The following is a 26,486-nucleotide window of genomic DNA, read 5'->3' on the forward strand; positions in this document are numbered from 1 at the left end:
CTAGTCGTGTATCCCGACTGCAAGGAAATATCAGCTTGAGTCCAAATTGCAAACTTACTTTGGCTATCTCTGGAGTTTTGAAGTTTATTATCTTCCCAAACTCTTTGGCATGAAAGACTGACTTCACTCTCTCCTGCAGTGGAAGGCGAGGTTCAGTGCAGAAGTGATAATAATAATAATAATAATAATAATAATAATAATAAAGAAAAATTTGGGTAGTAAATAAAGGTAACAGCTTTTTTGTTTGTTTGTTTTTACCTTGGCCTCAATGCGAAGTCGGCGGTCCTCTATAATGGTTGGATCCTTGGTGAACTCTTCAAACAGATACTGCCACTCACAGGTCAGCTGACCAAAAGTGCCTTTGGTCACAAAAAATATTCCCCTGGAAAAAAAAAGATGAGTGTGTTAAAGGAATGAATATCTTGTGGAAGAACAAAGAAAAATTTAAACTAATTTTATATATTTATATTTCAGTTTCTTTATCCCAAAAACAATGATTTCCAGTCTTAGGCATTAAAAAAGTAAAAAGACATAAGCTGAAGCCAACATGGGAGTGCCTTAAACCTTGATGTGAATGCCACCAGATGGCGATAGCTGTGGTTGTAAAAAGACTTTTGGTCCTATCTTTGTGAAAACAGCTTCCTGTCTCGACTCTAAACTTTTTCCAGCTCAGTTTGTGGGTCAATCTTTCATTTTGATCTAACTGAATTTAAAAAAATGGATTTTTGAATATATCTTCAAAATGACTTCCCAGTCAGTATACAGCTTACTATCTCGTTACATCCATATTTTGGGCGGGATTTTTTGCTGTTGTTTTTTTTGTTTTTTTTTTTTTTTGGGGGGGGGGGGGGGGGGGGGGGGGCTTAAACCAAGAGAGCAGCAGTGGAAATGCTCATCTCCAGGATTCAAAATGGGGCTCCACAAAGCAACAGCCGACACCACGCCTGCTACATCCAAGTTTTATACAGTCTATGTTAGTGTGTGGGCTGCAATGAAGGTACTGCATGTCAGAAGTATGAACTCGAATCTTTACATTAGTTAATTAATAGAGAGTCAAGTACAAGAGGTACATCAGAAGATTATAACAAATCAAAACAAAGGAAATAATTTTCTTCGCAATTTATCTGAAAGCCTTGGTAGAAATACGCAAATACTATATAAATTTTACAAAAAAACTTAGCATCCAAACTGATTAGAAAAGAAAAATTATGCATCATTTGAACTATATCTCAGCTCTTGGTCATTATCTCAAGTAAAACACTTTGTTGAACAGAAGAAAACAAACAAAAAAGGGTAAAGAAAACCCCCCAAACAAAACCACTCACCTCTTGGTGATCATGAGGAAGTCAGATTCATTGACTTTAGCATGAGCAAAGTACCTGTAGCTGGCAAAACGTCCATTCTCAATTTTCTAAAAAAAGGAAAGAGACTAGAAAAATATCTGTCCAAACAACAACATTGAAAAATACGTCACTGTCTGTCAAAAACTGTATATAAAAGTAAAGGAAGCATGAGCTACCACAGCAAAAACAGTGAATCAGTATCTGCACAATAGCTTCCCTGTAACGAGACTGGAACATGTTGTGGGATGCAGATGCAGCACAGGATGAAACAAAGACGATGGCAGGTGGAAGTTTGAAATGCAAAGACTTTATTAAGAACAAAATATCAGTGAAAGGTTCCAAGTAATGACACAAAAAACATAACAATGAAGGAAAAAAGTGTGATTATGATGACTTAAAAATGAACACTAATAAGTAAACTAATGAGAAAATAAAGCCTGGTCCACAACAATGGCTTTTTAAAAAAATGCATAAACATTGCACTGTTAACATGTAGCTCTCAGATGACATTTCAGGATATTTAATTGAGAGACCTTTACAAGTGTTAGGACTGTGTTTTATTTTGGACAAGAGGACACAGATTTTCAAACTTTAGTTTTCTGATTAGATCATACGAGTCAGCATGTGTGACCTTCACACAAACCTTCTCCAGCAGGAAACAAATGCATCAACCTTAATCATGAATGGTTAATGGTCATGTGATACGAGGTTTACAGCCAAGTTGGACTTGGCTGAAAAATGGTGGCTGGAGATCATTTTTAGTTTGTTGTTGTGGAGCAGGGAAAAAAACAAAACAAACAAAAAAAGGGTGATGAAAAAAAACAAAAACACAGTTAACAACAAAATATATATATAAAAAAATACTTCTAAACCAGTGACACCAGTAATGAAAGTCCCTACTTTGGTTCACTTTAATCTAACCAAACATGATCTCCAAACTTTGGGACAACCCTCCAGCACAGACTACACACAAAACACCAACTCTACAGCTTTCACTTCTGTCACTGCTAGCTGTTTTTACTCATCCCCCTTATCCTCTGAGCCAGATCTACGCCATTCACTGTACGCCACTTGCCTCTGCGGACATGACAGGAGAAAAGTGTGGAGGGTTAGATCAGACAGAAGGTGCGAATCTTTCTGCTGATAAGGCGACTTCAAGGTGAGAGCCAAGGAAAAGTCTGAGTGACCTATCAGCAGTGTTCAAATCTGCAGTTTCAGACTTTAAAAGTATGGAGAGTAATACGTCTTAAAAGTGTTACAAATGCGTATGGTATGCTCCACAAGTGTAAACTAAGAAATCACACAGGAAATAGAGAAGGCCTAGTATTCCAGCGTCTGTAATACTTTTTTTTTTTTTTAATGTTTCTGTAAATGAAACTAATTTTACTCGAGGTCAAATTACTTTGTATGTGTGTGAACTGAAGCACGCATTTGTGAGTCATCAAAAGTTTCACACAATCATTTACAAACAATTTTAAAATATTATATCTGACCTGACAAGACTAACAAGCATTAAATGCTCTTGGATCTATAAAAATGTAAATGGCTGTAAACTGGATAGATCACAAAGCCCTAATGCAATCGCTTAATTATTGTTTGAACAGATAAGATAATTATGGTGGACCTAAAAAGATGAAATTTGCCAGACTATCAGTTTAAACAGATCAGAATCCCTCCCAGCTTAGACTGTGATAAGCATTCCCTCTTCTCGCAAAGACACAAGGAAACATTTGGGAACAATCAGGAACAATGGTGTTGAAGGCTTTTTAACAAAAGCATAAACATAAAACTGAAGAACCTACTCTGATTTATAGTACTATTACTCTATATGTCCTGGTCCTAATTTAAGCTGAAGGAACAACTCAGTTACTAACACATTACTACACACACGCAAACCTAAGCTGGTGAGACAGAAGGGTGACAAACTGAAGAAAGTCTTGAATGAAGATGAAGTTAGAAACACAACGATGAGACAGTCAACATGGAGCAGACTGGCAATGATGTGAATCATATGACAAGATTTAAAACCCTTTTTTTAGCTTTAAATTTTGCAGAATCTTTATAAAAAAGCACCAATTTGTACGCTGAAGTTATCTGGCCTCTCTTGTAGGCTGCTTTAATTTATCACCTTTCTGTAAATTTTAGGGAAATTAGGATTTTTACTATTAAACACAATGTGAAACTTCAACCCACTCTATCCAACTCACAGCTAGACAATGTCAACAAAAGGTTAGTTAAATATCAGACCTGAAACACATGTAAGCTGCTCTGAAATGTGAAAATATGGCAAACATGATATATTTGGATTATATGCAGACATTCTGTTGATTTCTCGTGTGAAATACAGCAAATATAATCTTTTTTTATTTCCTGTACCCTTTTATTCTTCCTTGCAGATTACAAGATTTAACCAATGCCGCTTCCTTTTAACCATAACTTAGTGATATAAAAAAAGAGACATTTTTAATTCTATCCATCTGCAGTGTTCACATTTGTAACAAAGTTGCTGATAAAGGTTCCTTCTGAAAACTTGCATGGACATCCTCATATGCATTAATGATACACATGGACCAGCCTCAGTTTATAAGCTATTCTGCAGTCTGGCAGCTTAACCATCGTGTTGGTTGTCAGTCTTGCACTGACCTCTCATTTCTTAATGGCATCTGAACACTGGGAACACGGTAGCTGAAACCTTTCTACCATTAATGAAGTATTACTTAGCATCAATATCGCATCCTCTGCCAGAAGAAGAGTTTTTCACAACACTGATGAATGACTCACTCAAGACATAAAAGTGAATCAAGTGGGAATGAGGGGGAGGGGGCTGCTCATTTTTTACCCATTGGATTGTATTGACTTCTTTTTACTTCAAAAATTAAACAAATATGTAATTTGTTCAGAGACTGCCAAACCTATTCCTACAGTAGTAAAATTTCCCCAAACAACAAAGGCCACCATTTAGGGCAGGGGTCAGCAACCTTTAAGACCCAAAGAGCCATTTGGACCCGGTTTCCACGCAAAGGAAAACACTGGGAGCCGCAAATACTTTTTGACATCTAAAAGGAAGATAACAGTGTATATATTGTTTTTTTTACCTTTATGCTTTGTGTGAACAACTAAGGTGTTTTGCTTATGAAATCCATGAAGTGCTACAGAGAAAATTACTTTTTTATTTATGTAATTAACACATTTTGAACTCTTAAAGAAATATAACAAAAGGAAAGACACCCAACTGAACTAAAATGATCCATGTAACAAACAAAAACTGTTGTGAGCCGCCGCCCTTATATCGCCTTTGGGCTTTTGGAGCCTTGACCTGACTTTTAAAAACTAAAGCACTCTGCTGCTAAAAAAGAAAAATAGATATTTGCAAAATTCAGCCTAAATATGTATTTTACCTGGTTAATGTGTGTGGCGGGGCGTGGTCTGCAGTGCTGCTGCAGGGGAGGCGGACGCACCTGAGCGTACCTAAAGTGATGCTGAAAAGCATGTTCATGGAAACATTGTCAGGTCTGCCGTGGTATGTTTACAATGGGACTTCTGCTCCTTAACCTCTATGCACAGCGTCTGCAAATCTGGGCTTTCATCTTTACGCAGGACTGTAAGCTGTCATCTGTGAGGCATGAGCGGTGTTTGTTTTTAACATAGTTCATGGTGGAGAACAGCTGCTGTCATAATGTGGATCCGAAGATCCATAATTGGTCTCGATTGAAAGTCTCGATAAATGCACGGCGTTTCGGCAGGTACACCGGCTTCCGCGAGTGTGACGCTTATTTTAAGCGATGAAAAAATAATGAAATATAATTTTATTTTTATATTTCAATATTACAATAATCTTCCAATTTAGAACTACAAGTTAAAAAAGAACTAACATAAATAAAATACACTTCAGCTAAATACTTCTAATTTATTTTCCCAAACCACGCGGAGCTGCACTATAAGGACTAAAGAGCCGCATGCGGCTCTTTAGTCCTCCGCAGGTTGCCGACCCCTGATTTAGGGCATCCAACACAGCTAAGAAAATCAGTCAAATAAGTTTGAAATGTAAAGATAATGACACCACATCACAGTAAAGATAAAACAACTTTAAAAATTAAATGACATGAATTCAATATTGTTAACAGAGTTTTCCATCTTTGTAAAAAATGGGAATGACTGTAAAAAGGTGATGATGGAGAGGGGTTTTTGTCTTACCTGAAGCATCTGACTGCCGAGGCCTTCCCGCTCCTTATATGGTCGTATGACACCATCCTCGTGGATGAAGCGAGGAGGACGTAGAGACTGAACAGCTTGTGACGTCTCTGCTGCCCTATATCGAGACAAGGAAGAGAATTGCATTTGGAAACACACACCTACACACAATTCAGGGCATAAACAAATTCAAACAGGACCTATCTGATTACACACTGATGTGGCAAGTGCACAATCACATAGCACAGACAGAAATAACTGTACCTCTTGATCCCTTGGAAAGTGCTGCTGGCCATGTCAATAATGCCTCCTGTTGGTCGAGCTACTGCACCAACCAAACCTTTTCCAACACCTTTAAAAAAGCCCGCTGCCCCCTCTTTCTGGGCCCCTGCATAATAACACAAACACTGCAGCTTGAGTTCAAAGATCTTCAGGGCCAAATGCCAGAGTCAAGTGTTCAATGGAAACACACTAACAGAACACGTAGTTTTTTGATGTCCTTTTAAATATTTTATGCCCTTATTTTATTGGACTAACATGTTTATACTTGTGGTCAGACTCATCTTACCTTTAATAGGTTTGGTAACGATCCCTGTGATCCCACTGACAAATCCCTGTGGGAAAAGGAAGATAACGCTGCAGAATAAATGACTCATTACAGCCGTGCATTTTCTTTCAGACTAGTTTGCAGTGTTGTTGTTGCTAGTCTTACTACTTCCTACATCCTGCATTAACTGTGTGTTTCCTGCTGATAAACAGAGAGGAGCAACTTAAAAACCAAAAAAACCAAACAGTTTTACATACAGACACTAGTCCTTTTCCACCCCTGGTCAGCCCCTCTCTCAGACCGCTGGGCTGTTTGTTCATAGCTTCTCGTCTCTTCTGCTGGTACTCTTCATCCATTGTGATTGCTGCGACACCCTTTGCCATGGCACCTGTTATCCTGGAGGCTGCACCTGCAATACCGCCTGAACAACACACGATTTGTTACCTGAGACTATTTTTTAATATATCTTAAATGTTCATGTCAAAATTCAATTCACAATTGTGTCAGTGAAAATCTGAAATTTTAAGGGCTCCAACATGGTGCTAAAAAGTCTCCGATGTGTAATGAAACAGCCACAGTTCACTGTTAAAGGCAATATAATGCTGAAATCTAACAGATATAACACTATAAAAAAAACACATGCAGTAAAACGACAAATGCTCAGTTATTACACTGTTCAAATTACAGCCCTATATAGCAGCCATGAACCCATCCCAGTCAATCAACATGTATAATGACAGCAGATAAAGTGAGGACAGCGTGTAGGGCTGTACAAAATCTTTAACGACCTTCATTTCTTTTTATTTATTTTTTTCATGTGGTGATGAGCGATAATTCTCAGAGGTTTAGTACGTTTTTTGTTGGACATTTGCATGCTTACCTACAGCTCCTCCCACCAGCGCCTTAACCCCAAGAGCCATTCCTTCAACAAACTCCTCAGGGCCCTGGATGGCTCCCTAAAAAAAAAAAAAGAACAGTTATTGTGAATGTTAACCTAAATCCAATGTGGCCATATTTTCTAAATTACCCAACGTAACTATTCAACAGGTTTTATAACGCACTTTAAAGCTAAAAGACACAGTTGAACTTGTCAATAATTTTATTGGATATCATTACCTGATAGGGCTCATAGAAGAAAGCCTCAACCCCTTCTGACAATCCTCTGATCAGTCCAAATGGGTTTCCAAGAACATCGAGGCCCAGCACCAGCACATACATCTGCTTAATAGCCTTGAGATACACATAGGTGGAAAATCAAAATATCACAACAAAAGAAGACAAGACAAATTGCCACTTGTCTGGTTTCATTGTGCTTGTATGTATTACCTGCTTAGAATAATGTCTGAGGACCTCCGACTGGAGCTGCTGAGTGGTGTAGAACTGGTAGGTCAATTCAAAAAAGGCCAGCCTGAAATAAATGTCACATTCAGCCAAGAAGCAGGGTTGGAATCACCAAGAACAAGTCACATGGAAGTAATTTAATGCTAATGGATGGCACATGCATGCTGTCTATTTGAGCCTTTTTCTGTATTCGTACTTGAAGACAACATCCTGCACATCAGTGAGCGTCGCGCCGATACTCTTTAGCAACAGATTTAGCGACTGCACAGGGATCAGTTCCGAATCTCTCTTCTGCTTCAAGCCATCCTCTCCGCCTGTGCTCAGAGAGAAACTCAGGTGCAGCTGACAAAAAAAACAAAAACACAAAAACATCAGCAGGTGTTACTATGGCAATGGAGAAATCGCAGAAATCAGTTCAGACACTATTTGTTTGACAGAAACTGCATTCGCACACACCTTAATGGGGGAAATGTGGAAGTACTCGTAGAGGCTGATGGGAGATTTGTCAGCAGCAGAGACATGGTTCAGTTCTGTCTTTATGTTCGTTATGTCCTTTTCAAACAATTCCACCTGGAGCATCAGGGGAAAGGCACAACAGCTGTTGAGTTAACTGAATTACTGACTAACTGAATAATCATAACACATTCTGAACAGAAAGGTAACGTTGTGTGTGTCAATGCGTGTAGCCGACCTCCTGTTCTGCGCTCGTGATGCTGTCGTTCTCTGGGGAGAACAGGGGCAGGATGGCGTACAGGAAGCCCAGATCAAGTTTTAGATCCATCTCCTGAATTAAAACCATAAAGTACCTGAGGCAAACAGAAATCAGGACTTAGACGAGTACAAATGAGAGCAAATTTCAGGAGTTAAACTTTCAGTTAACAGAGAATTGTAAGATTTCAGCTCACCCAAATATATTATTTGTCTTAAAAAGGACAAATAATATATTTATTTGTCTGGTACCTGCCCTCCATATACAATAACAATGAATATCAGCTTGAAAAACATAATTTGAGGAGAAAGTGAGAAAAGAAAAGAAAAACAATTACTTGATGCGTGAGATATCAGAGTGCCCCGCTGCTCGGGTAACAATGCTGATATCAGTTAGAGGTTTGGGTTCTGTGGAAAAAAAATGTACAGAGTATGATAATAAAGACGAAAGAGCTAAAATAGTCTATTATTGTAAATAAACAGATAACAAAAAACCTGCATTAACAGACCTGTCTCCATGGCGACAGACTTTGGCAGTTTCACGGGGTAAAAAACGTAAGGAAAGATGGCCCCAGGTAGCTGATTCTGGATCTGTAGAAGGAAAGGATGCGGGTCTGTTTAGTGCACAGACCAAACAGAGCTACACAGCTACGAAAATGCAATTAAGAAAAGCCTTTAGCTAACTTGCTTGATCTTCTTTTTCAATAATTATTGTAAATTGAATAAAAAATTTTCACCTGTATCCGGTGAACTTGGATACGATAGGCGCTCTGTCGTGGTGAAATGCTGTACTCCACCTTCACACCCGGCAGGAAGTGCCTCCTAAGAGGAGCATCACATGGCTTCATTATCTGCATGTCCTGGCCAGTGAGATTAAAGCACACCTGGGAGACAATGACAAAAAAATTCAACAATAATGATAATTATCCCATTATCATGTGCAATTTCAAATTCAGTTTTATGAACGAGTTTACATGCTATGTGGATAATCTAAAACCAACTATTTTCATTTGCTTTTATCCACCATTTTCATATGACAGAATAAAAATAATTGCAATATTTAACCTGAAAGCCGTTTTCCAGATCGAAAATTGCCTCGTCTACGGCCCCAGATTCCAGGTAGTCTTTGAACTTGTCCTCCATAACTTCAGCTTCTTTAATGGTCAGAGGCTTCCATCGACTCTTCTTCTTAGGTTTGAATTCCCACACAACATCAGAGCTTAAATAAAAGAGGAAAGAAATGAAAGTCTCAGATTAGTTAAGCAAGAAAACATAATTTATAGATACACTCATTGGTCACTTTGCTAGGTACACCTGTTGAACTGCTCGTTAAACCAGCTATCTAATGTGTACATCAAAAGGCGCTTTTAAAAAAATATTTTTTAGGAGTGTAGAGATGGTCATGATGACCTGCTGCATTTCACACCTAGCATCAAAATAAAATAAAAAAACGTTGGGTTACTTAACGTAATCCCTGGTTCTTTGATAACAGAGTGAGGTGTTTCACTATGGGAATCGCCTCGGCGTGACCAACTACGGAAGCTCCAATGACACCACGTCTGTCTATGACAGACCTGTCGAGCCGTGCTCAGGGCTCCGCCCCCTCATACTAACACGGCCGACCAGCTCCTCCTAACTCATTCCAAGCAGATTTCTTTCCGTGCCTAAGCAAGGAGGGAAGTGTTGGTGAAACACCTCACTCTGTTATCAAAGAACCAGGGATTACGTTAAGTAACCCAACATTCTTTTTCTAACTTCGCTCGGTGTTTCACTATGGGAGATATGGCCCACTCCCGGATTGCGCCAGCTCCCGAAGCTACTCTCCAGTGCTACTCCAGGATCTCAGGTCGAACCTGAGGCACCAGAATCCAGCACTGTCTGAGCCAGGGATGACTGTGCAACATCCAGCCGATAAAACCGGACAAACGTGTGCGGCGTAGCCCAGCTTGCTGCCGCACAAATATCCTGGACTGATACACCTCTGAACAACGCCCAGGATGTGGCCACACCCCTAGTGGAGTGTGCTCGGAGCCCCGGAGGGGCCTGCAAGCCCTTACAGCTATAAGCCAGAGCTAAGGCCTCTACAATCCAATGAGCTAGCCTCTGGCGTGACACGGGCCTGCCCTTGTGAGGGGAGGCCCAGGAAACAAACAGCTGATCCGACTTCCTGAATCCAGCTGTTCTGTCAACATAAGTCCCCAAGGCCCGGACAGGGCACAAAGTGTTCAGCCTCTGCTCCCTCTCTGAAGAGAATGGAGGGGGGTGAAAAGCTAGGAGCTCTACTGTAGAGCACCTGTATGATGTTTCCAATACTTTAGGGACAAAGGCTGGGTTAGGCCTCAGGAGTGCTTTAGTGAGTCCCGGGGCCAGCTGTAGACAAGAGGGGTGAATAGACAGAGCCTGTAATTCACTAACTCGCTTGGCTGTGGTTAGAGCCAACAGCAGAGTGGTTTTAAGAGAGAGAAACTTCAACCCCACTGCCCCAATAGGCTCAAAGGGGTGGTGGGAGAGGGCGTCTAAAACGACTGACAGATCCCATAAAGGGACCAGTGGTCTAGAAACTGGGAGCGTTCGACGCGCCCCTCTCATGAAGCGACATACAAGGGGGTGCTGCCCGGCAGGTTTATCACCAAACCCCACGTGGCAGGCTGAAATAGCTGCTAAATAGACCTTTATAGTGGAAAAAGCCTTCCTTTTGTCCAGCAAGTCTTGAAGAAAGCACAACAGCTCCACCACTGAACACTGAAAAGGGATAATCTGCTTTTCATGGCACCACTCTTCAAAAACACGCCATTTACTGCTGTAAACGGAACGAGTGGAGGAGGCTCTGGCATTCTGAATGGTTTCAATAACCTTCGGAGGCATGCCTGCTGCCTTCAAATTCCACCTTTCACGGGCCAGGCCCAGAGAGCAACCTGGTCTGGATGGGGATGGTATATCTCCCCCCGCGCCTGAGACAGAAGGTCCCTGCGGATGGGGAGTGGCCATGGCTCGTCCACCAGAAGCTGGATGATTTCTGCCATCCAGTGTTTGGATGGCCACCGTGGAGCTATTAAAATCAGTGACAGCCCCTGATCCCTCACTCTGATCAGTGTTGGGGAGATCAGGCTGAGGGGAGGGAAAGCATACAGCAGAGTTTTTGGCCATGGATGGGCCAGCGCATCCACGCCCAGTGGCGCATGTGCGTCTGACAGGGAGAAAAACAGAGGGCACTGTGTGTTTTCTCGCGAGGCGAAGAGATCTACGGCAGCCCGGCCGTATCTCTGCCAAATCTGTTCCACCACCTGTGGGTGAAGCCTCCATTCTCCGAACAGTGGATTTCCTCTGGACAGGAGGTCCGCCCCCCTGTTCAGAATCCCTGGCACGTGAGTTGCCCGAAGGGAGAGGAGCCGAGTGCTGCTCCACATAATTATTTCCCTGGCTAACCTGTGTAGCTGCCGGGAACGGGTGCCGCCCTGGCGGTTGATATAAGCAACTACAGTGGAGTTGTCTGTTTTCACTAAAACATGTTGACCCCGGAGATACGGCAGAAAATGCCGCAAGGCTAGGAGCACCGCGCGGAGCTCCAGCACATTTATGTGATTCAGAGCAAGTCTCTGTGACCAAACGCCATTCACTGCTCTGCCCATCATAGTTGCACCCCAACCTGACAGGGATGCATCTGTGGTCAGGGTCACCCTGGATGATACTGCCCCGAGAGGTACCCCCGCCGCGAGAGCTGTCGGGCTCCTCCAAGGCCGGAGAGCCGCGATACACGGCTGCGTTATTTTTACACCACGATTGAGATGTCGGCGAGGGCACAGCTGCAGAGAAGCGACCCACCGCTGAAAATCTCTCATCATAAGCAGCCCCAAATGTACCACCGATATCACCGAGGCCATGAGGCCGAGGAGGCGGAGACATGTCGGAACCGCACAACTTTCCCCAGCTGAAAACGGGAAAGACAGTGAGTGAAGGATGCGATCCTCCGCTCTGAAAGTGCGATACGATAAGAGATTGAGTCTATTCTGAGCCCCAGATACTCTGTAAACTGTGCGGGTTCCAAGTGGCTCTTTTCCAGGTTGATTGTGAACCCAAGCTCCGTGAGGTGATTCACTACCACCTCGGAGTCTTTGATCGCCTGCTCGCGCGATCTTGAGCATATTAGATAATCGTCTATGTAAGAGAATATTCTGATGCCGCTGTTCCTTAACGGAGACAGCGCTGCCTCCACACATTTGCTGAACACCCTTGGAGCTAAGGACAGCCCGAATGGGATAGTTTGAAACTCGTATGCTACGCTCTGATAAGCGAACCTGAGATAAATGGCGATGTGGAAATATGCGTCTGATAGGTCGATTGTAACAAACCAATCGCCTGTGTGAATTGAGCGACAAAGCGTCTTGTGTGTGAGCATTCTGAACGTGTACTTTCTCAAATGCTTGTTTAACACACGTAGATCCAGAATAGGACGGAGCGACGTTCCGTCCTTTTTTGGGATGAGGAAATAGCGGGAGTAAAAACCCTGCTGAGCTTCTTCGCTCGGAACCGCTCCGATCGCCTGTTTGTGTAACAGGGAGGATATTTCCTCCTCCAGCACATTCGCTGAATCGCGACTGGCCACAGAAGCTAACACTCCGCCGAATCTCGGTGGTTTTGCCGCAAACTGTAGTCTGTAACCATGGGAAATGGTTGACAAGACCCAGGGATGAACTGCGCATGCGCGCCACCGCTCCAGCCGTGAAGAGCGTGAGCTCCATCCCGCTGGGAACAAAGACAAACTGCAGTGATTTTCTTTTGTTTTTACTTTGAAACTGGGGGGACATTCTGCCCTTGGCAAACTGCCTGGCTGCAGAAATGCACGTTTTATTTCTTTTGTTACCCCCAAACCACAGTGAAGTGTCTGATGACTCTGGGCAGTGCTTGGTGACACAGACAGAGTGCTTAGAAGTGTTTGGTGACACTGCGCCATTTGTCCACAAGTCTGTCCTCCCTGAACTGGAGGAGGAGACTGAGAGGGTGCTCCTGGTGAACTGGAAACTTTCAGAGACCCTGAACTTTGGAGTGATTTGGTTACCCCTTCTAACACCTTCCTTCTCTTTGGGGAAGAAAAGAGGGGTGACACAGAATGCTGCAGGTGTGCTAGGCTGACCGCTTCTTTTTCCCTTCTCCGGGGTGTGACGGCTTGTTCTTTGCAGCAACTGCTGCAAAGGAATGCTTGCCCCAAGGTCTTCGGTTCTCTACCTTGGCCTGGTGGGCACCCTGCTGGCCTCCTGCTCCTCTCTGCATTCTGACCCCACTCTGTCTCCCTCTCATAGCTGCCGCTGTTGCTGCAAAGCCAGCTCTTGGCACCTGCTGGGGCTGAGAGTTAGGTTTTCTGGGTAAGCAGAGGTTGAATGCTTCTCCCTCCTGCTTTCTGCGGGTGCTTGTTTCTCTCATTCTCTCCAGGGCTGGGCCAAAGAGACCCTTGGTTGGGTCATAGGCTGCATCCATGACCTCAGCCTTCTGAGCATCACCTAGGCCTGACAGGTTTAGCCACAAGGCTCTTTCACCCGAGACTGCAAGGCCCATAACACGGCCACACCCTTGGACTGCTCCCCTGGAGGAGCGAAGAATGACATCATTAACCACACAGATTTCATCCCAGAGGGCTGGGTTCGGGGAACCCGAGTCAAGCTGACGGCCCATGTCTTCCCGAATTTCTGCCTGATATGCTGATAGCAGTGTGACTGCATTAAGCGAGCATACTGACTGTGCAGCATATTTGTACATCCTTTGATAAATAGATGCCGTGAGGCGATCTATCTTGTTGGGCAAAGAAATGCTAGAAGAAGCTGAGATTGCCCTGCGGTTAGGGTGAAGATGATACGCCACTGAAGGCTCCACTGCTGGGGGTTCGGTCAGCCCCAGTTCACCCATCCCCTGGATCTCAAGCTTAGAGCAGCCCTTGGTCGGAAGCTTGCTTTTAAAAGGGCTTGACCAATACCGACTCATTTCCTTCATGCAGGCCGGGACTGCTGGCAGAAGCTGCTTCGATGGCGGCAAGGCTGGTGGGAGCCTCTTGCCGTCATACAAGTCGCGTTCTGCCCCTTTGGCATCCTGGGCGGCTGGCCATGGGATGCCTAGCTTGGCAGCAGCCCGTTTGCAGACCTCGTACAAATTGCTGTCCACCAGGGGTGCAACTTCAGCCCCACTCGGTGGCCTGGACTGCTGGGGAGGAAAGGTAGAGTCATCCTCCTGTTCCTCATCCATGTCCTCCAGGTCGAGGAGGTCAGAGTCGGCATCGCCCTCCGCGTCCTCGCCACCCGGCTCGCCCACGTTTTGATCGAGGAGGTCCTCGAACGATGGGGGCATGAGCGGGGACTCTTCTTCCATCATGTCCGCCCAGCTTGTGGAGGCTCGCGGATGACGGATATCGCTCGTAGCAGTAGCCACCGACAGGCAGGGGTCCTGACTGTTTGTTACTGCTACTCTCAACCTCCTTTCCAGGACTTTCTCTGGCATCAAAGCACAGTGTGGGCATCCCTGAGGGTCCGCCAGTGAAGCCTGAGCATGCTTGGCACCCATACAGACAATGCACATTGGATGAGGGTCCCTGCCCGAGATGGTGGCACCGCATGATGCGGGGCACGGGCGGGATGCAGCCTCTTTAGCCTTCGGCTCCGACCTTTTGGCGGGAGTAGGAGCCGTAGACATGGTTAGCGGAAAGGGGTGAGACTAGGCTACACCAGGCTCGTCTCGACACGTTAGCCCACAAGTAGCTAGGACTAGCAGCGGGTGTTAAATCCGATCTAGTCGCGGCGGGAGTCAGCTCGTCGTGACACGTTAGCTGCACTCCGCTAGCCAATATCGTTAGCAACTTAATGCTAACCGAACCCTAGGTCGACCAACAAGCTAATGCTAGTGAGACGCTAATGTGGTTCGTGGCCTGCTAACAAGTTAATGCTAGCCGGACACTGAACGAACAGCTCGCCGTAACGCGTTAGCCCGAGTCACACAACGTCGGCTACCTCGCTAACTAAAACCAGGAACCCCTGGGACAGCTCGCCTGACGCGGTTGCTGTTCCACAGTGCAACTCTAAGTACACTTCTTTCGAAGGACTTACTCAGCACGATCCAAACTGGAACCGGAAAAACTGCGTTCGGCGACGTACTCCTACACGGGACGCCTGAGAACTGTTAAGCAGCTAATCAAGTTAGCTTGGATGCGCTGAGGGAGCTCAAAGTAGTTTCTCACGGGAAGAAAGCGAGAATGAGTTAGGAGGAGCTGGTCGGCCGTGTTAGTATGAGGGGGCGGAGCCCTGAGCACGGCTCGACAGGTCTGTCATAGACAGACGTGGTGTCATTGGAGCTTCCGTAGTTGGTCACGCCGAGGCGATTCCCATAGTGAAACACCGAGCGAAGTTAGAAAAAGAACAGGATTTAAGTGATTATTGTTGTCAGATGGTGCCACACTGCTGATCTACTTGGACTTTCCCATGAAACCATCTCTAGGTTTTTCAGAAAATGGTCTTGAAAAAACAAACAAAACAAAAAACAACTGAAAATATAAAATGTCTTGTTAATCCCAGAGGCAAGAGCAGCATGACTGACTCCTTCCACCTCATAAAAAGGCAGCAATAACTCCAATAAGCACTTGATTTAACCAAGATCTGCAGATCAACATTTCTGAGTGCAGAACACATCAAGGCTTGAAACAGATGGGCTACATGGCACCTGCAAATTAGAGTTTACTTTAATTTACTATTTATTAAGCAAACACCAAAGCGCAGCACCTTGTGATCCCAATGAAGGCAACCTCTTGGCTGGTGCTGTTGTTCACCAGCGATAGGCCCACATGCCGTAGTGCCAGGACAATTTCCTGTTGAGCAACCTGCACCTTCTCATTGTCACAGAGCATCTTGAAGACCCGTCGCTCCTCAGTGAACAGCACAACACGCTGGAGACCTTAGAACAGATAAATAAATAAAAACAACACACATTTCTTTTGTAACCCAAAGGAAAGTTGTTGTTCATTACCATTACAAAATGAATCGGGGATGAATAAAACCTTAGAAACAATAAAACAGTTCTAGAGATTATATTACTACAATATGGCAACAATTAAGCACTGGCAATAAACTGTGGAAACTATAAACATCATTTCAGTTTATTCAACTGCACAAAACAGCTGAGCATTTTAAGATCATTCAACTTTACCTTCATAAAAGGAAATCACAAAAAGTTTGCCCTCCTTGTTTACGTCCTCTCGCAGCTCCTAAAAGACAAAGCGTATAAACGTCAGTATCTTTAATTTTTATTTAGATACTGATCCATCGAAAGGAGCCAGCTGAGGTGGTTCGGGCATCTGACAAGGATGCCTCGTGGGCGAGGTGTTCCGGGCATGTCCCACCGGGAGGAGGCCCCGGGGCAGACCCAGGACACGCTGGAGAGATTATATCTCTCGGCTGGCCTGGGAACACCTTGGTGTTCCCCCGGAAAAGCTGGAGGAGGTGGCTGGGGAGAGGGAGGTCTGGGCTTCTCTGCTTAGGCTGCTGCCCCCGGGACCCGGCCCCGGATAAAGTGGAAGAAGATGGATGGATAGATGGATGGATGATCCAGATTTACATGATCTCTATCTATACAGTGTTAAACTAAAGGTAATCAAATTTATGAACGATTCATCACCACCAATAACATATTTACAGTTATTAACAATGAATTTGCAAAGGTGATACTACTTTAAAGACCTCACACTTAAAATATATATTATCTATATATATATTCACGGGTTACTGTAAGGTGTGAAGTACATAAATAGGTGCAAAAGGTCTCAGCAGTCACAGGGTATACTAAAAACCAGCAGGTTCACATTCAGTGAGCTCATTATAATTACCTGCTTTCGCGAGCAGTACAGCCTTTTTTCCCCCTCAGGATATCATTTATGAATGAACCTATGATAGACTTTTAATATGCAAATCTTTAAGTAAAGCCACCCTAATCTAATTTATACCTAAGATAGCAAATACTGCTTTTTTTTAAAAAAATACTTTCAGCAGAAATTGATTTTGTTTGGGAAACGCAAGATATTTGTTTTTGGGGAAAAAAGGATTACTGATAAACATTATTATTCAGACAGTTATTATTCTGACTCGTGCAGTACCTCTTCACTCTTTAGTGTCCCAGAGTAAGTGCTGCATTTCCAGGAGAGCGCTCGTGACCCAGTGGGCTCAGTCCAGGTGTAGTACACAGCTTTCCCAGCCTCCAGCTCCTCATGCTCTGCCTTTTTCTGAGAGCTACATGTACACAAACCCACCAAGACAGACACATGCCATATGTATCAGCAACATGAGGTAAAGCTACCAAAAATGAAACAAAGCAAAACAATTAATGACTGTGAAAATACAACAGAGCCCCTCCACCACAATCAAGGACCATGCCAGCAATCATTTTCTCTGAGTTGTCTCTCAGCCTGCAGCAGCAATTTTCATCAAAAGACAGAAATATGTCACCCAGAGGTCCCCACATTCCTGGAAATAAAAGGCTCAAATATGCACGGTCACATATTATTGAGGATTCTGAAACAAATATTCAATGGATAATAAAATGAAGACTGAAGAAGTGGCGAAACTGGAATCTACAAAAGGGTATAAAAAGCACTAGTCGAGAGCACTACAGGAAGAAGCAGGTGGTGTGATTCCTTTGGAGGAATCCCATCCAGTCAGCAGCATTCACATTTTTCTATAAGATCATAACATAGATGAAAGCAACACTGAGTAAATGGCTTAAGATTTGTATTCTGCTCCTTTAGATCTGTGTAAATTTTAGGTAGATCAGTAAAAAAAAAAAAAAAGTGGGTAATGGTGTAGGTCTTTTATAAATAGAAAACTGAAACTGTGACACAGTCAGTGGCATTATGTTATGTACAGTGGAACCCCGACTTACGAATACCCCGTTTCACAAAAAATTCAAGTTACGAAGGCACTGAACGGCAATATTTCTGCCCGTGTTACAGCAAAATGCCCGAGTAACAAAATCCGCTGGCTCTGATTGGCTGAGCCTACAATGCCCACAATGCTTTCCGAATCATGTGACAACCCCTTGGCTTCCGTACTTGTGCTTCGGTGTTCCACTTGAATGACGTATTGTTGTTCTAGTTAGCAATTAGCCTATAGCCTATTGTTCAGCATTGCCTCACTCAAAAGGCGCAATGGGTGCTTCGACTTACGAAAATTTTTGACTTACGAAAGACCCTTGGGAACAAATTAATTTCGTCGGGGTTCCACTGTACTTAAAAAACAGAGTTTGATTATGGCAGAAGTAGGCCATGATGTACACTAAAAGGAAATATTGAAAGTACAGTGATTACTAAATACAACTAATATAACTTTGGTTAAGGGAGCAAAGTACAGAGGCAAACTAGAATCAGAGCTCAAAGGATCTTTTTTATACTTCGGTTTATCTACACTCGTCCATCTGACCACACTCTGCACTCAAATGAACCATTAATGTAACATCGAGAACAAACCATGATTAGCTGCTGCATCGTTTGCATATTTGGTTAACTCTGGTTAATGTTTGGAGACATCTTCGTGATATACTTGATCCTTCCTCTTGGCTTTGCCCACATTCCCTCTTTCATTTTTTTATATACCCACTGTTTTACTTGCTATTTCAAGATAATTTGGGTCATTCCATCTTAAAAACGTCAAATTTAAAAGCTACTACCTGATCATCTCAGATTTCCCCGAACAAATTCGAGGTGAAAAATACACTTTGGTGATTTGGTACATGGCATCCAAATGTGTTTGTTATTCTCCCTACATTTAAGCTCTATGATCTGTGAACCCATTCACCTGATTTGGGTTTGGTTTTAAAGAACATTATGTGAATTGTATAAGAGAAGCTATAAAGAAATTTGAAGTCCCACACAAAACTGTGGTTTCTATAGGTCTCGAAATCTGCTGCCAGTGATCAGACACCTAAATATTTTTGGAACATCAGGTATTCATCATTCTATGTTAACCTGAGCTACGCTCCTAAAAGTCAACATGCAAAGAGCCATGGTACCAGATAATGAGTCCGAAATTTTTCAAAGACCTAGCTCAATTATTTTTCTAAATGATGGCATTTTAAATCTAGCCTTCAAAAAATGATGTTAGAAAAATGTCTAAAAACACCCCTACCTCCTTCTATTTTTTAACTAATGACAGACTTTGTTTTGCTAAACTCTTTCTACTGAATTTTTTAAGGCAAATCTTAGATGATCCTGTGGGAGCTAATATGAAACCACCCATGCGTTACTCATAGTGCAGTTTAAATAACCAAATGTACTGATGTGTGTTTAAATTGTTTTTCTTTTACCTTTGTCAAAGTTTACTAGACTGATTACTTCCTATAGGAAATAACTTTTCTCTGGTGATGACAATGTAACTACACTGATGGTTCTCTTTTGTAATTCCTGTTCCTCATTTCTATCTTTATTTTGAGTTCAGAGTTTGTCAGAGGAGTTTCCCTTTTTCATATTTTCTACCTGTCCTCCTCCACTGAGAAGGAGAGGTCAAGTATCTCGTCAGCCACCCACGAGGATTCTGTCCGGACACTGCATGACCCACAACACACAAACAAATTGCTATCAGCAAAAATAAACACAGGCAATTATTATTAACTTCACTGTTTGAGGCAACTGGAACAGAAGAACAATATTGTTACTCAACAAATATGCAAAGACACATGTCAATAAAACATGGAAATGTAAATGTTTTGTGTGACGAAACCTGTAAAATTAATGGCTGCTGTTCATAAAATGGATAAAAACAAGAGACAGAAATAAATAGAAACACTAACAAAAGGTTTTATAAGTACATTCGCCACAAAAACATCCTACTTCTGGATAGAGCACCTAATATTAGGGTGAATGTGGCACACACAAAAAATATAACTGAAAAAAAATTTGCCAGTTGGCAAATGGTTGATGGAGGTTTTTGGCTGTAGCTGAGTGAAATCAGTTGCAAAGATAGTGCTCAACAAATACCCACGTTGTGATTGCTTTGTTCACTAATAAGCTGTTATGGTTGCAAATCGACTGCATGGAAAACACCAACTTTTCTGCAAACAATTGCTGTTAGTGAAACCTAAAAAAACCAAACCTAAAACATTTTCTATATTTCCTTTTAATTGTGCCCCTCGGTTTCCTCACCTCTGATGGAACTGAAGAGTCTGATTTTTAGTGTGGTTGATGATGAGGAAAGGGGCTGCGCCATCATGGTAGTCAGAAAATTGAATAGTGGCCGAGTGTTCCGACAGATTCATGTCTACTATAATCCCACCCGCCTACACAAAAGAAACAAGCAACAGTCTGAAAGCCGTAATACAAAAGGCATGTGTCTGAAAATCATGTTAATCACCTCAATTACATATTATGTACAAAAAAAACCCCAACTTATAAGCACACACAAATATTATTAACTATGTGCATTTCTGCTTACTTTGTTGTCCAGATGTAGCAATAAGCAGTTCTCTGGTCGTTTGAAGTCGATAGTCACTGGAGGCGATAGGGAAGCTTCTACTTTAATTTTAAGCTTCTTAGTGTCACTCTCAGGCCAGAAAGGGATGGCTGACTAAATGTGGGGGGAAAAAAACAATATGCTAAATGCTTCTTGTCAGATTATCAGTAGGTAAATACATTTTAAAACTTTATCAAGAAATGATCTTTAAATAAAGCATTTTTATGCACAAGAAACCTTTAGTCACATTAAATTTATAGAAATCAATCAGCACACATGTTCAGTTGTTACATCACATCTATTTATAAAGTTAAATGTAAGAATACCCAGGATCTTGTGTCTATGATATACTCAAACCAAAACCAAGACCTCAGTTCAAAAAGAGAAAAATCTGAACAGGCTCTGACCTGTTCTGGTTTTGCCTCAGTCCAAGTTTCTTGCCCGTCTTCGCATATGAACACACTGTGCTTAGTTCTGTTGACCAGCATGTAGAAGGGCACAAAGGTCACAATGCGGGTCAGACTGAAACTGCTTGCATCGATCTTCACACCGACCTGAAATAAGACAGAGAATAAGACAGAAATATTACATGAATACAAAAAAGCACATATCAAATACACCTGCCTCTTTGGATCCTCTGCCTCCATCTCACCCTATCCCTCATCTACTTTCCCTCTCAACATTTTCACCATTCCACCTGTCTTCCTCTCATCCACACAAATGTATTTTGTCTTTCTCCTACTGACTATCATGCCTCTTCTCTCCATAGCATGCTTCCACCTCTTCCCTACTCTCATTGTAGATCAAAATGCCATCTGCAAACATCACAGTCCACGCCAACTCCTGCCTGACCTCATTTCTCAACCTGTCCATCTCCAGTGCAAACAAGAAGCGGCTCAGAGCCAATCCCTGACTATCCCACTTTTTCTTCGCCAACCTCTTCCTTTACATATTTTTTTTGACATTTTTATACAAAGAGATAAAATTTCAAATCTTACCAGATAATCTTTGAATCTGCCTTTGCATTTCACATCCCCGTGGCTCCCAACTGTGTCCAGAGAGAATTCATCAGATAGTTCACTTTCTGAGATCATAAGACGAACCTGGGGGAGGAAATAATGTAATCTAATAAATGTACTGAACCACTGGGACCACTGTGAACAATAATCAAACATGTTTCTTTTAAAGAGCTTTCAGTAAAACTGACTTCAAATAAATACCTTATTGTTTCGCAAGAAGTACCGAGGCTTGAATGAAAAGAGCAACGGCATCTTGTAGTCCATGGGATGTTTGCGGTGAATGTCATCAGCCTTGTACTGCAACAACCTGCCCGTCTTATTTATCATCCAGTACGGTGAATGGATAGCAACCACCATCTGCCCCAGATCATATTTAACATGAACTGCTATATCCAGCTCAGCCCTCTTCCTCTCCACTGCATCTCCATCTTCGTCTGCATCCTCTCTTAGAGACTTGAACACAATGAAGGTGATCTCTTCCTGATCACTGTTGAGTCTGTACAAGACAATAATTGTTTGTTTGTATCAGAAATGTGAAACAATTTAATGGAGACTGCACGTCTCTCCTATAAATATAATATAACTATGCATCAACATTTTTTGTCATGTTATTTAAGATCAACATACAATAAATACAGAGAATGTGTCAATAACAAAAAAAAAGAAAGAGATTAAGTCACACCTATATACAGAAGACCAATCCTGAGCCAAGTACTCAATCAAGCGAAGATCAAGACTTGACTGGTTGATGACTGCAGTGTGAAGCTGAGCAGAGTGACCAGGGTCCAAAGTAGCCTCAGGTGCAGAGATTCCACTGTTCTGTTGAGCAACAGGATGAAGAAAACAAAAGGTGTCTCTGCATTTGAAACTTCTACCTTGCTGCTTTTAGTTCATGCCAACTTGTAAAGAAAATACAATGGTTGAAAAAAAAAAAGTCTCCAGTTACTTAAATTAAGATAACAGAGTTCCATATTACACATTTTTGCTATATTTTTTTTCAAGTATAAAATGAGACATTTTAAATATCTAAATGTGAGTAAATTTTCTTATCTTTCAGTTAAAATTACTAAACAGAAATGCCAGCATTGGACAAAACTAGGTTTATTAACTATTGCTTGTTTTTTGGGTTTTTTTTTGCTGCATAGAGTCAACAGATTTTTTTCCTATTTTGGATTAATGGAATGAATACATTTACTTCAAATTACCATGTAGGAAGCTGAACATGTCATATATAACTAGTCTTCTGCAGCTTAATGTTACAGAAGTCTACAAATGAGGTGTTAAATACACACTAGATATTTGCTGTTGTGTCTCGCCTTAATGTTTAAACAGTTACAAAATTAAGTAAAGTCATGCAGAGCAATCCCTGCTTTAAAAAAACACTAATGATAAAAGTACAAACATCCAACACATAAAGCAGTATTATCCACATATGCCTAAGAAATGTGAATGTGCTGGTCTCTGACTGAGGTCCTATGGTAGCATTACATAACAAAGAACACTTCCCACTTTTAAATAGAGCAAATACAGCTGTAAAATACACACACTATTATTTTATTGAACATTTACTCACATAAACCCACTTCGTATGTTACTTTTCAATGTTCAATGGACTACCTGAGTACAGATTATTACATACATCCTACCTTTAGACTGTAGGTGATGGTGTAAGGCAGAAGGTTGCGTAGCAGGATGGAAGGCCACAAGTGAAGCACGAAGGGCACGTCAAAATTCTCCCCGACATCTCCGGTCTCTTTGCACGTCACTGCATCTTTTAATGGCACAATGTTGATGGTCATCACACCACCTTGGTTTCCACGGCGACGGCAGATTTGCTGTAGGCGTTTCTCAGGCTCCAGGTTGTTAACGTCCTCGTAACTGAAGCCTTCTGAGCAATCATACTGCTCACCCTGACTATCATCTGTGCTCTCTATTACTGGCTGAAGGCTCAGCTCAGACCTGTTTGGAGGGTAAGGGCAGTAAAGGTTAGAGGTTATTGGTTTTTGTTGTTGAACAGAAACAGAAAAGATCTGGAAACATAAAACAGAGAGTGAGTGAGTTAAGTTATGTGCGTAAATATGTGGGCTAATTTAAGCATTTGCTCCTACCTATACGAGTCCAGAGGCACACAGAACTCCTCAGCAGGGAGAGCAGTACCCAGAAGGATTGATCCTTCAAAAACGTTGAATGGTATTGAGAAATGATTGATGAGCTGCGTAGTAAAAGACAAAAACAAATTCCTGGTTACTGACACTTGAACTTAATCTGAGAGATCTATCTGGGCATATTGGCTTATATACTAAAAGCTACTTTTTAGGAGTTCCCACAGTGGGTAGCTTCCTAGGCTTAATTTAGGAGATTTCTACACTGAATATGCTTCCTGATGCAACCCCAAAGGCATTTGTGTCTCCTCCCGGAATTGAACAGGGGATCTTTCGCTTGATAGTGAAAAACTAAGAGACAAAGACTTCACTGTGGAGCCACTAAATTGTTCAAAAATGCCATAAATTACATTTAATGATTAAATAAAGGATAGTTGAGTGTCTGGAACATTGATCTCTGAGGGTGCAATTCTAAACTCTAAAACAATATATACCACTCCCTTCAGAGAGCAGTACAGGCTCTAAACAAAATACAAAAAGGAGTGGGAGGGCCCTTAATGCAACTAAATAAGAACAAGGTTGGTTGGCCTTCAAAGCAGAGTTTCAAAGTCATTTCTGACATTGGTAAAAGGACAGTAAGAAGAAGAGACAGACAAAAAAAATCAGAACCACTGAACTTGACCAGAACAAGATTATACTTATATATATATATATATATATATATATTATACTTTTATAAATTTCAAATGTGAAATGTTGCCTACACAGCCATCTCCAAGGTTTACAGATGAGGTGTGGAAAAGAAAGTTCCCTGGGCAAAGATGCCTTGTTGATGTCAGAGGTCAGAGGAGAATGGTCAGACTGCTTCAAGGCAACAGTAGCTCAGACAACTTGATACAGGTAAGATATGCAAACAGCATCTCTAAATGCAGCCACGCAGAACCTTGAAGCAGATGGGCCACAGCACCAGAAGATCATACTGGGTGCAGGTTCCAGCAGGATAATGTGCCATGTCCAAAGTTCAAATCATCTCAAACAATATGGACCAAAATTTTAGAGGAATCTTTCGAGCACCTTGTTGAATCTGTTCCAATATTAAGGCATTTATGAAGCAAAACAGGGGGACCAACCTGGTACTAGCATGGTGTACCTAATAAAATGTTTATTAACATGAATATCAGCAGCAGCTACCCCCCAAAAAAAAGCTGGGGTGCATTTTGAAAAGAACGTTTGTTTTTTTAAATGACTTTTATATAAAAAGGTAACCTTAATTACACTGAGTTTGTAATTAATGTAATTTGAGAGACAGCTCACTGTAATTACACAGGATGATATACACATGATGGGAATGATCATCCTACATACCTGGAAAGGAGAGCGGATCTTGATGTACTTGCTGCCTTCTACAGAGGAAATCTGACAGACCAGGAAACGGGTGACTCCTGAGTTGTTGTGCATTACACTGTACATTCCACGGCCCACTTTGATCAAAGGGATCACACTGGCTGAGGTGTGACCATCCGGAGCTCGAAAAAGAAAGAAAATAGAACGTACAGGCTCTTTCTGACTGGCATGAACTTTAAAATTTGGTGACTGACAACAAAAACAACAACAATAACAAACAACATCAGATATTCTTTTTTAGAGAATAGAGCACAAGCTAATTAGAAAATTTAAAGAAAACACATAAAACATATATTTTTATGTTTTATCTTTGTGTAGTTGGAGATAACTGTAGATATATCATAGCTATCTGTTTTCAGCATAACCGTGATAGTAAAGTATAACTCACTAGGCTGTATGTAATAGTCTTTTCCACTCAAAGAGGTCATTGCTGAGAAATGATCAGTGTCTGTTGTGGTTGAATAGTCCATTCCGAGGGATTCGCCATTCTGCAGCTTCACAGTATTAGCGATACTCTGCTGTCCAACAGGACAAAACATCTCACTGTGGCGCACAGAAACTGGTAGGCCAAGACGGTTTTTGACTACAAATGGAGCTTCATCCTTTTGAAAACACTCTGCTGTCTGTTTGGCAGCTTCAGCAAATGCCTGGAGAAGGACAAAAACATGCATATCACACATCGGTGCACACAGGTAGACAGGTATTTTCTGTCAAGCCTTTGAAAGACTTCTTACAGTGCCCAGGTTACTCAGCATAGCCAGTCCACATTTGGAAAGTGTGATGTTGAGCTGATCTTTACTGTGGATGGCAATGACTGTCTTGTAGTCTGGGATATTGGAATCCACTTCATCTGACATTTCTGTGTACTTCACAGGTTTCTTTTTCATCTGGTTAGAGGACAGTAAAGTATTAGACACACCATGTGTATTTTTAAGTATTATTTCTAAGTTTGCTATATGCATGCAGAATGCAAGTATACATGAGTACCTTCAGTTCCAGCACCCATGGTCTGAAACCATCTCTTGTCTCATCTTCTAAGGGCTCCAGTAGTGGCTCCCACACTCCCATCACTTCATTATAATAGTGAACCTAAAAATAAAATGCATTACTAAATAGAAAAAAAATTCTGAACAGCAACCAATTTATTAAAAGAACCACATGTCTATTGGTTTGTGTTACCTCTAGGGTAAGCTGACTGTATAAGTTAATGAGTGTGGACCAGTTCTCCACATCTCCTTTGAAGGAGGACTTTGCCAGAAGCATAGGGATGGTGCGATGTCCCACTCCAGCCTCCAGAGTCACACAGATTGATCTGATGTTCACCTGCAATTATTTTGCAAATTCAAATCATAAGTTATTATATGGCA

The 26,486-nt window shown here is 42.0% G+C and overlaps 2 protein-coding genes across 6 annotated transcripts in view; both read right to left on the bottom strand.

Moving 5' to 3' along the window:
- The window catches only part of vps13a (vacuolar protein sorting 13 homolog A), a 46,292-nt gene that overhangs the window by 519 nt on the left and 19,287 nt on the right, over nt 1-26,486 (bottom strand). For 2 of the 5 annotated variants that reach the window (XM_085179436.1, XM_085179435.1), the window contains exons 42-75: nt 26,299-26,442; nt 26,107-26,208; nt 25,854-26,006; nt 25,508-25,766; nt 25,081-25,241; nt 23,722-23,825; nt 23,260-23,572; nt 22,296-22,432; nt 21,815-22,109; nt 21,593-21,697; nt 21,002-21,148; nt 20,577-20,708; nt 20,288-20,421; nt 19,622-19,690; nt 17,252-17,384; nt 16,309-16,366; nt 15,885-16,056; nt 9,196-9,349; nt 8,868-9,014; nt 8,640-8,721; nt 8,469-8,538; nt 8,114-8,228; nt 7,879-7,992; nt 7,619-7,764; nt 7,408-7,489; nt 7,198-7,311; nt 6,962-7,037; nt 6,339-6,502; nt 6,103-6,148; nt 5,799-5,922; nt 5,538-5,652; nt 1,326-1,411; nt 259-382; nt 59-133 (exon numbers count right to left, since the gene is read on the bottom strand). In XM_085179436.1, coding sequence (XP_085035562.1) covers nt 59-133; nt 259-382; nt 1,326-1,411; nt 5,538-5,652; nt 5,799-5,922; nt 6,103-6,148; nt 6,339-6,502; nt 6,962-7,037; nt 7,198-7,311; nt 7,408-7,489; nt 7,619-7,764; nt 7,879-7,992; nt 8,114-8,228; nt 8,469-8,538; nt 8,640-8,721; nt 8,868-9,014; nt 9,196-9,349; nt 15,885-16,056; nt 16,309-16,366; nt 17,252-17,384; nt 19,622-19,690; nt 20,288-20,421; nt 20,577-20,708; nt 21,002-21,148; nt 21,593-21,697; nt 21,815-22,109; nt 22,296-22,432; nt 23,260-23,572; nt 23,722-23,825; nt 25,081-25,241; nt 25,508-25,766; nt 25,854-26,006; nt 26,107-26,208; nt 26,299-26,442 — 4,452 coding nt within the window. Of the gene's footprint in view, nt 1-58; nt 134-258; nt 383-1,325; nt 1,412-1,634; nt 2,421-3,590; nt 3,612-5,537; nt 5,653-5,798; nt 5,923-6,102; nt 6,149-6,338; nt 6,503-6,961; nt 7,038-7,197; nt 7,312-7,407; nt 7,490-7,618; nt 7,765-7,878; nt 7,993-8,113; nt 8,229-8,468; nt 8,539-8,639; nt 8,722-8,867; nt 9,015-9,195; nt 9,350-15,884; nt 16,057-16,308; nt 16,367-17,251; nt 17,385-19,621; nt 19,691-20,287; nt 20,422-20,576; nt 20,709-21,001; nt 21,149-21,592; nt 21,698-21,814; nt 22,110-22,295; nt 22,433-23,259; nt 23,573-23,721; nt 23,826-25,080; nt 25,242-25,507; nt 25,767-25,853; nt 26,007-26,106; nt 26,209-26,298; nt 26,443-26,486 lie in introns of those variants that run through there. The other 3 variants (XM_085179437.1, XM_085179438.1, XM_085179439.1) reach the window with 3 other exon arrangements.
- LOC146506726 (uncharacterized) lies at nt 12,862-15,837 on the bottom strand. The gene has a single exon (XM_085179440.1). The coding sequence runs from the start codon at nt 14,803-14,805 to the stop codon at nt 13,252-13,254; it is 1,554 nt and encodes a 517-aa protein (XP_085035566.1). The 5' UTR covers nt 14,806-15,837; the 3' UTR covers nt 12,862-13,251.

This window comes from Neolamprologus multifasciatus, chromosome 12 (genome assembly GCF_963576455.1).
Source record: "Neolamprologus multifasciatus chromosome 12, fNeoMul1.2, whole genome shotgun sequence".
Classification (NCBI taxonomy): Eukaryota; Metazoa; Chordata; class Actinopteri; order Cichliformes; family Cichlidae; genus Neolamprologus; species Neolamprologus multifasciatus.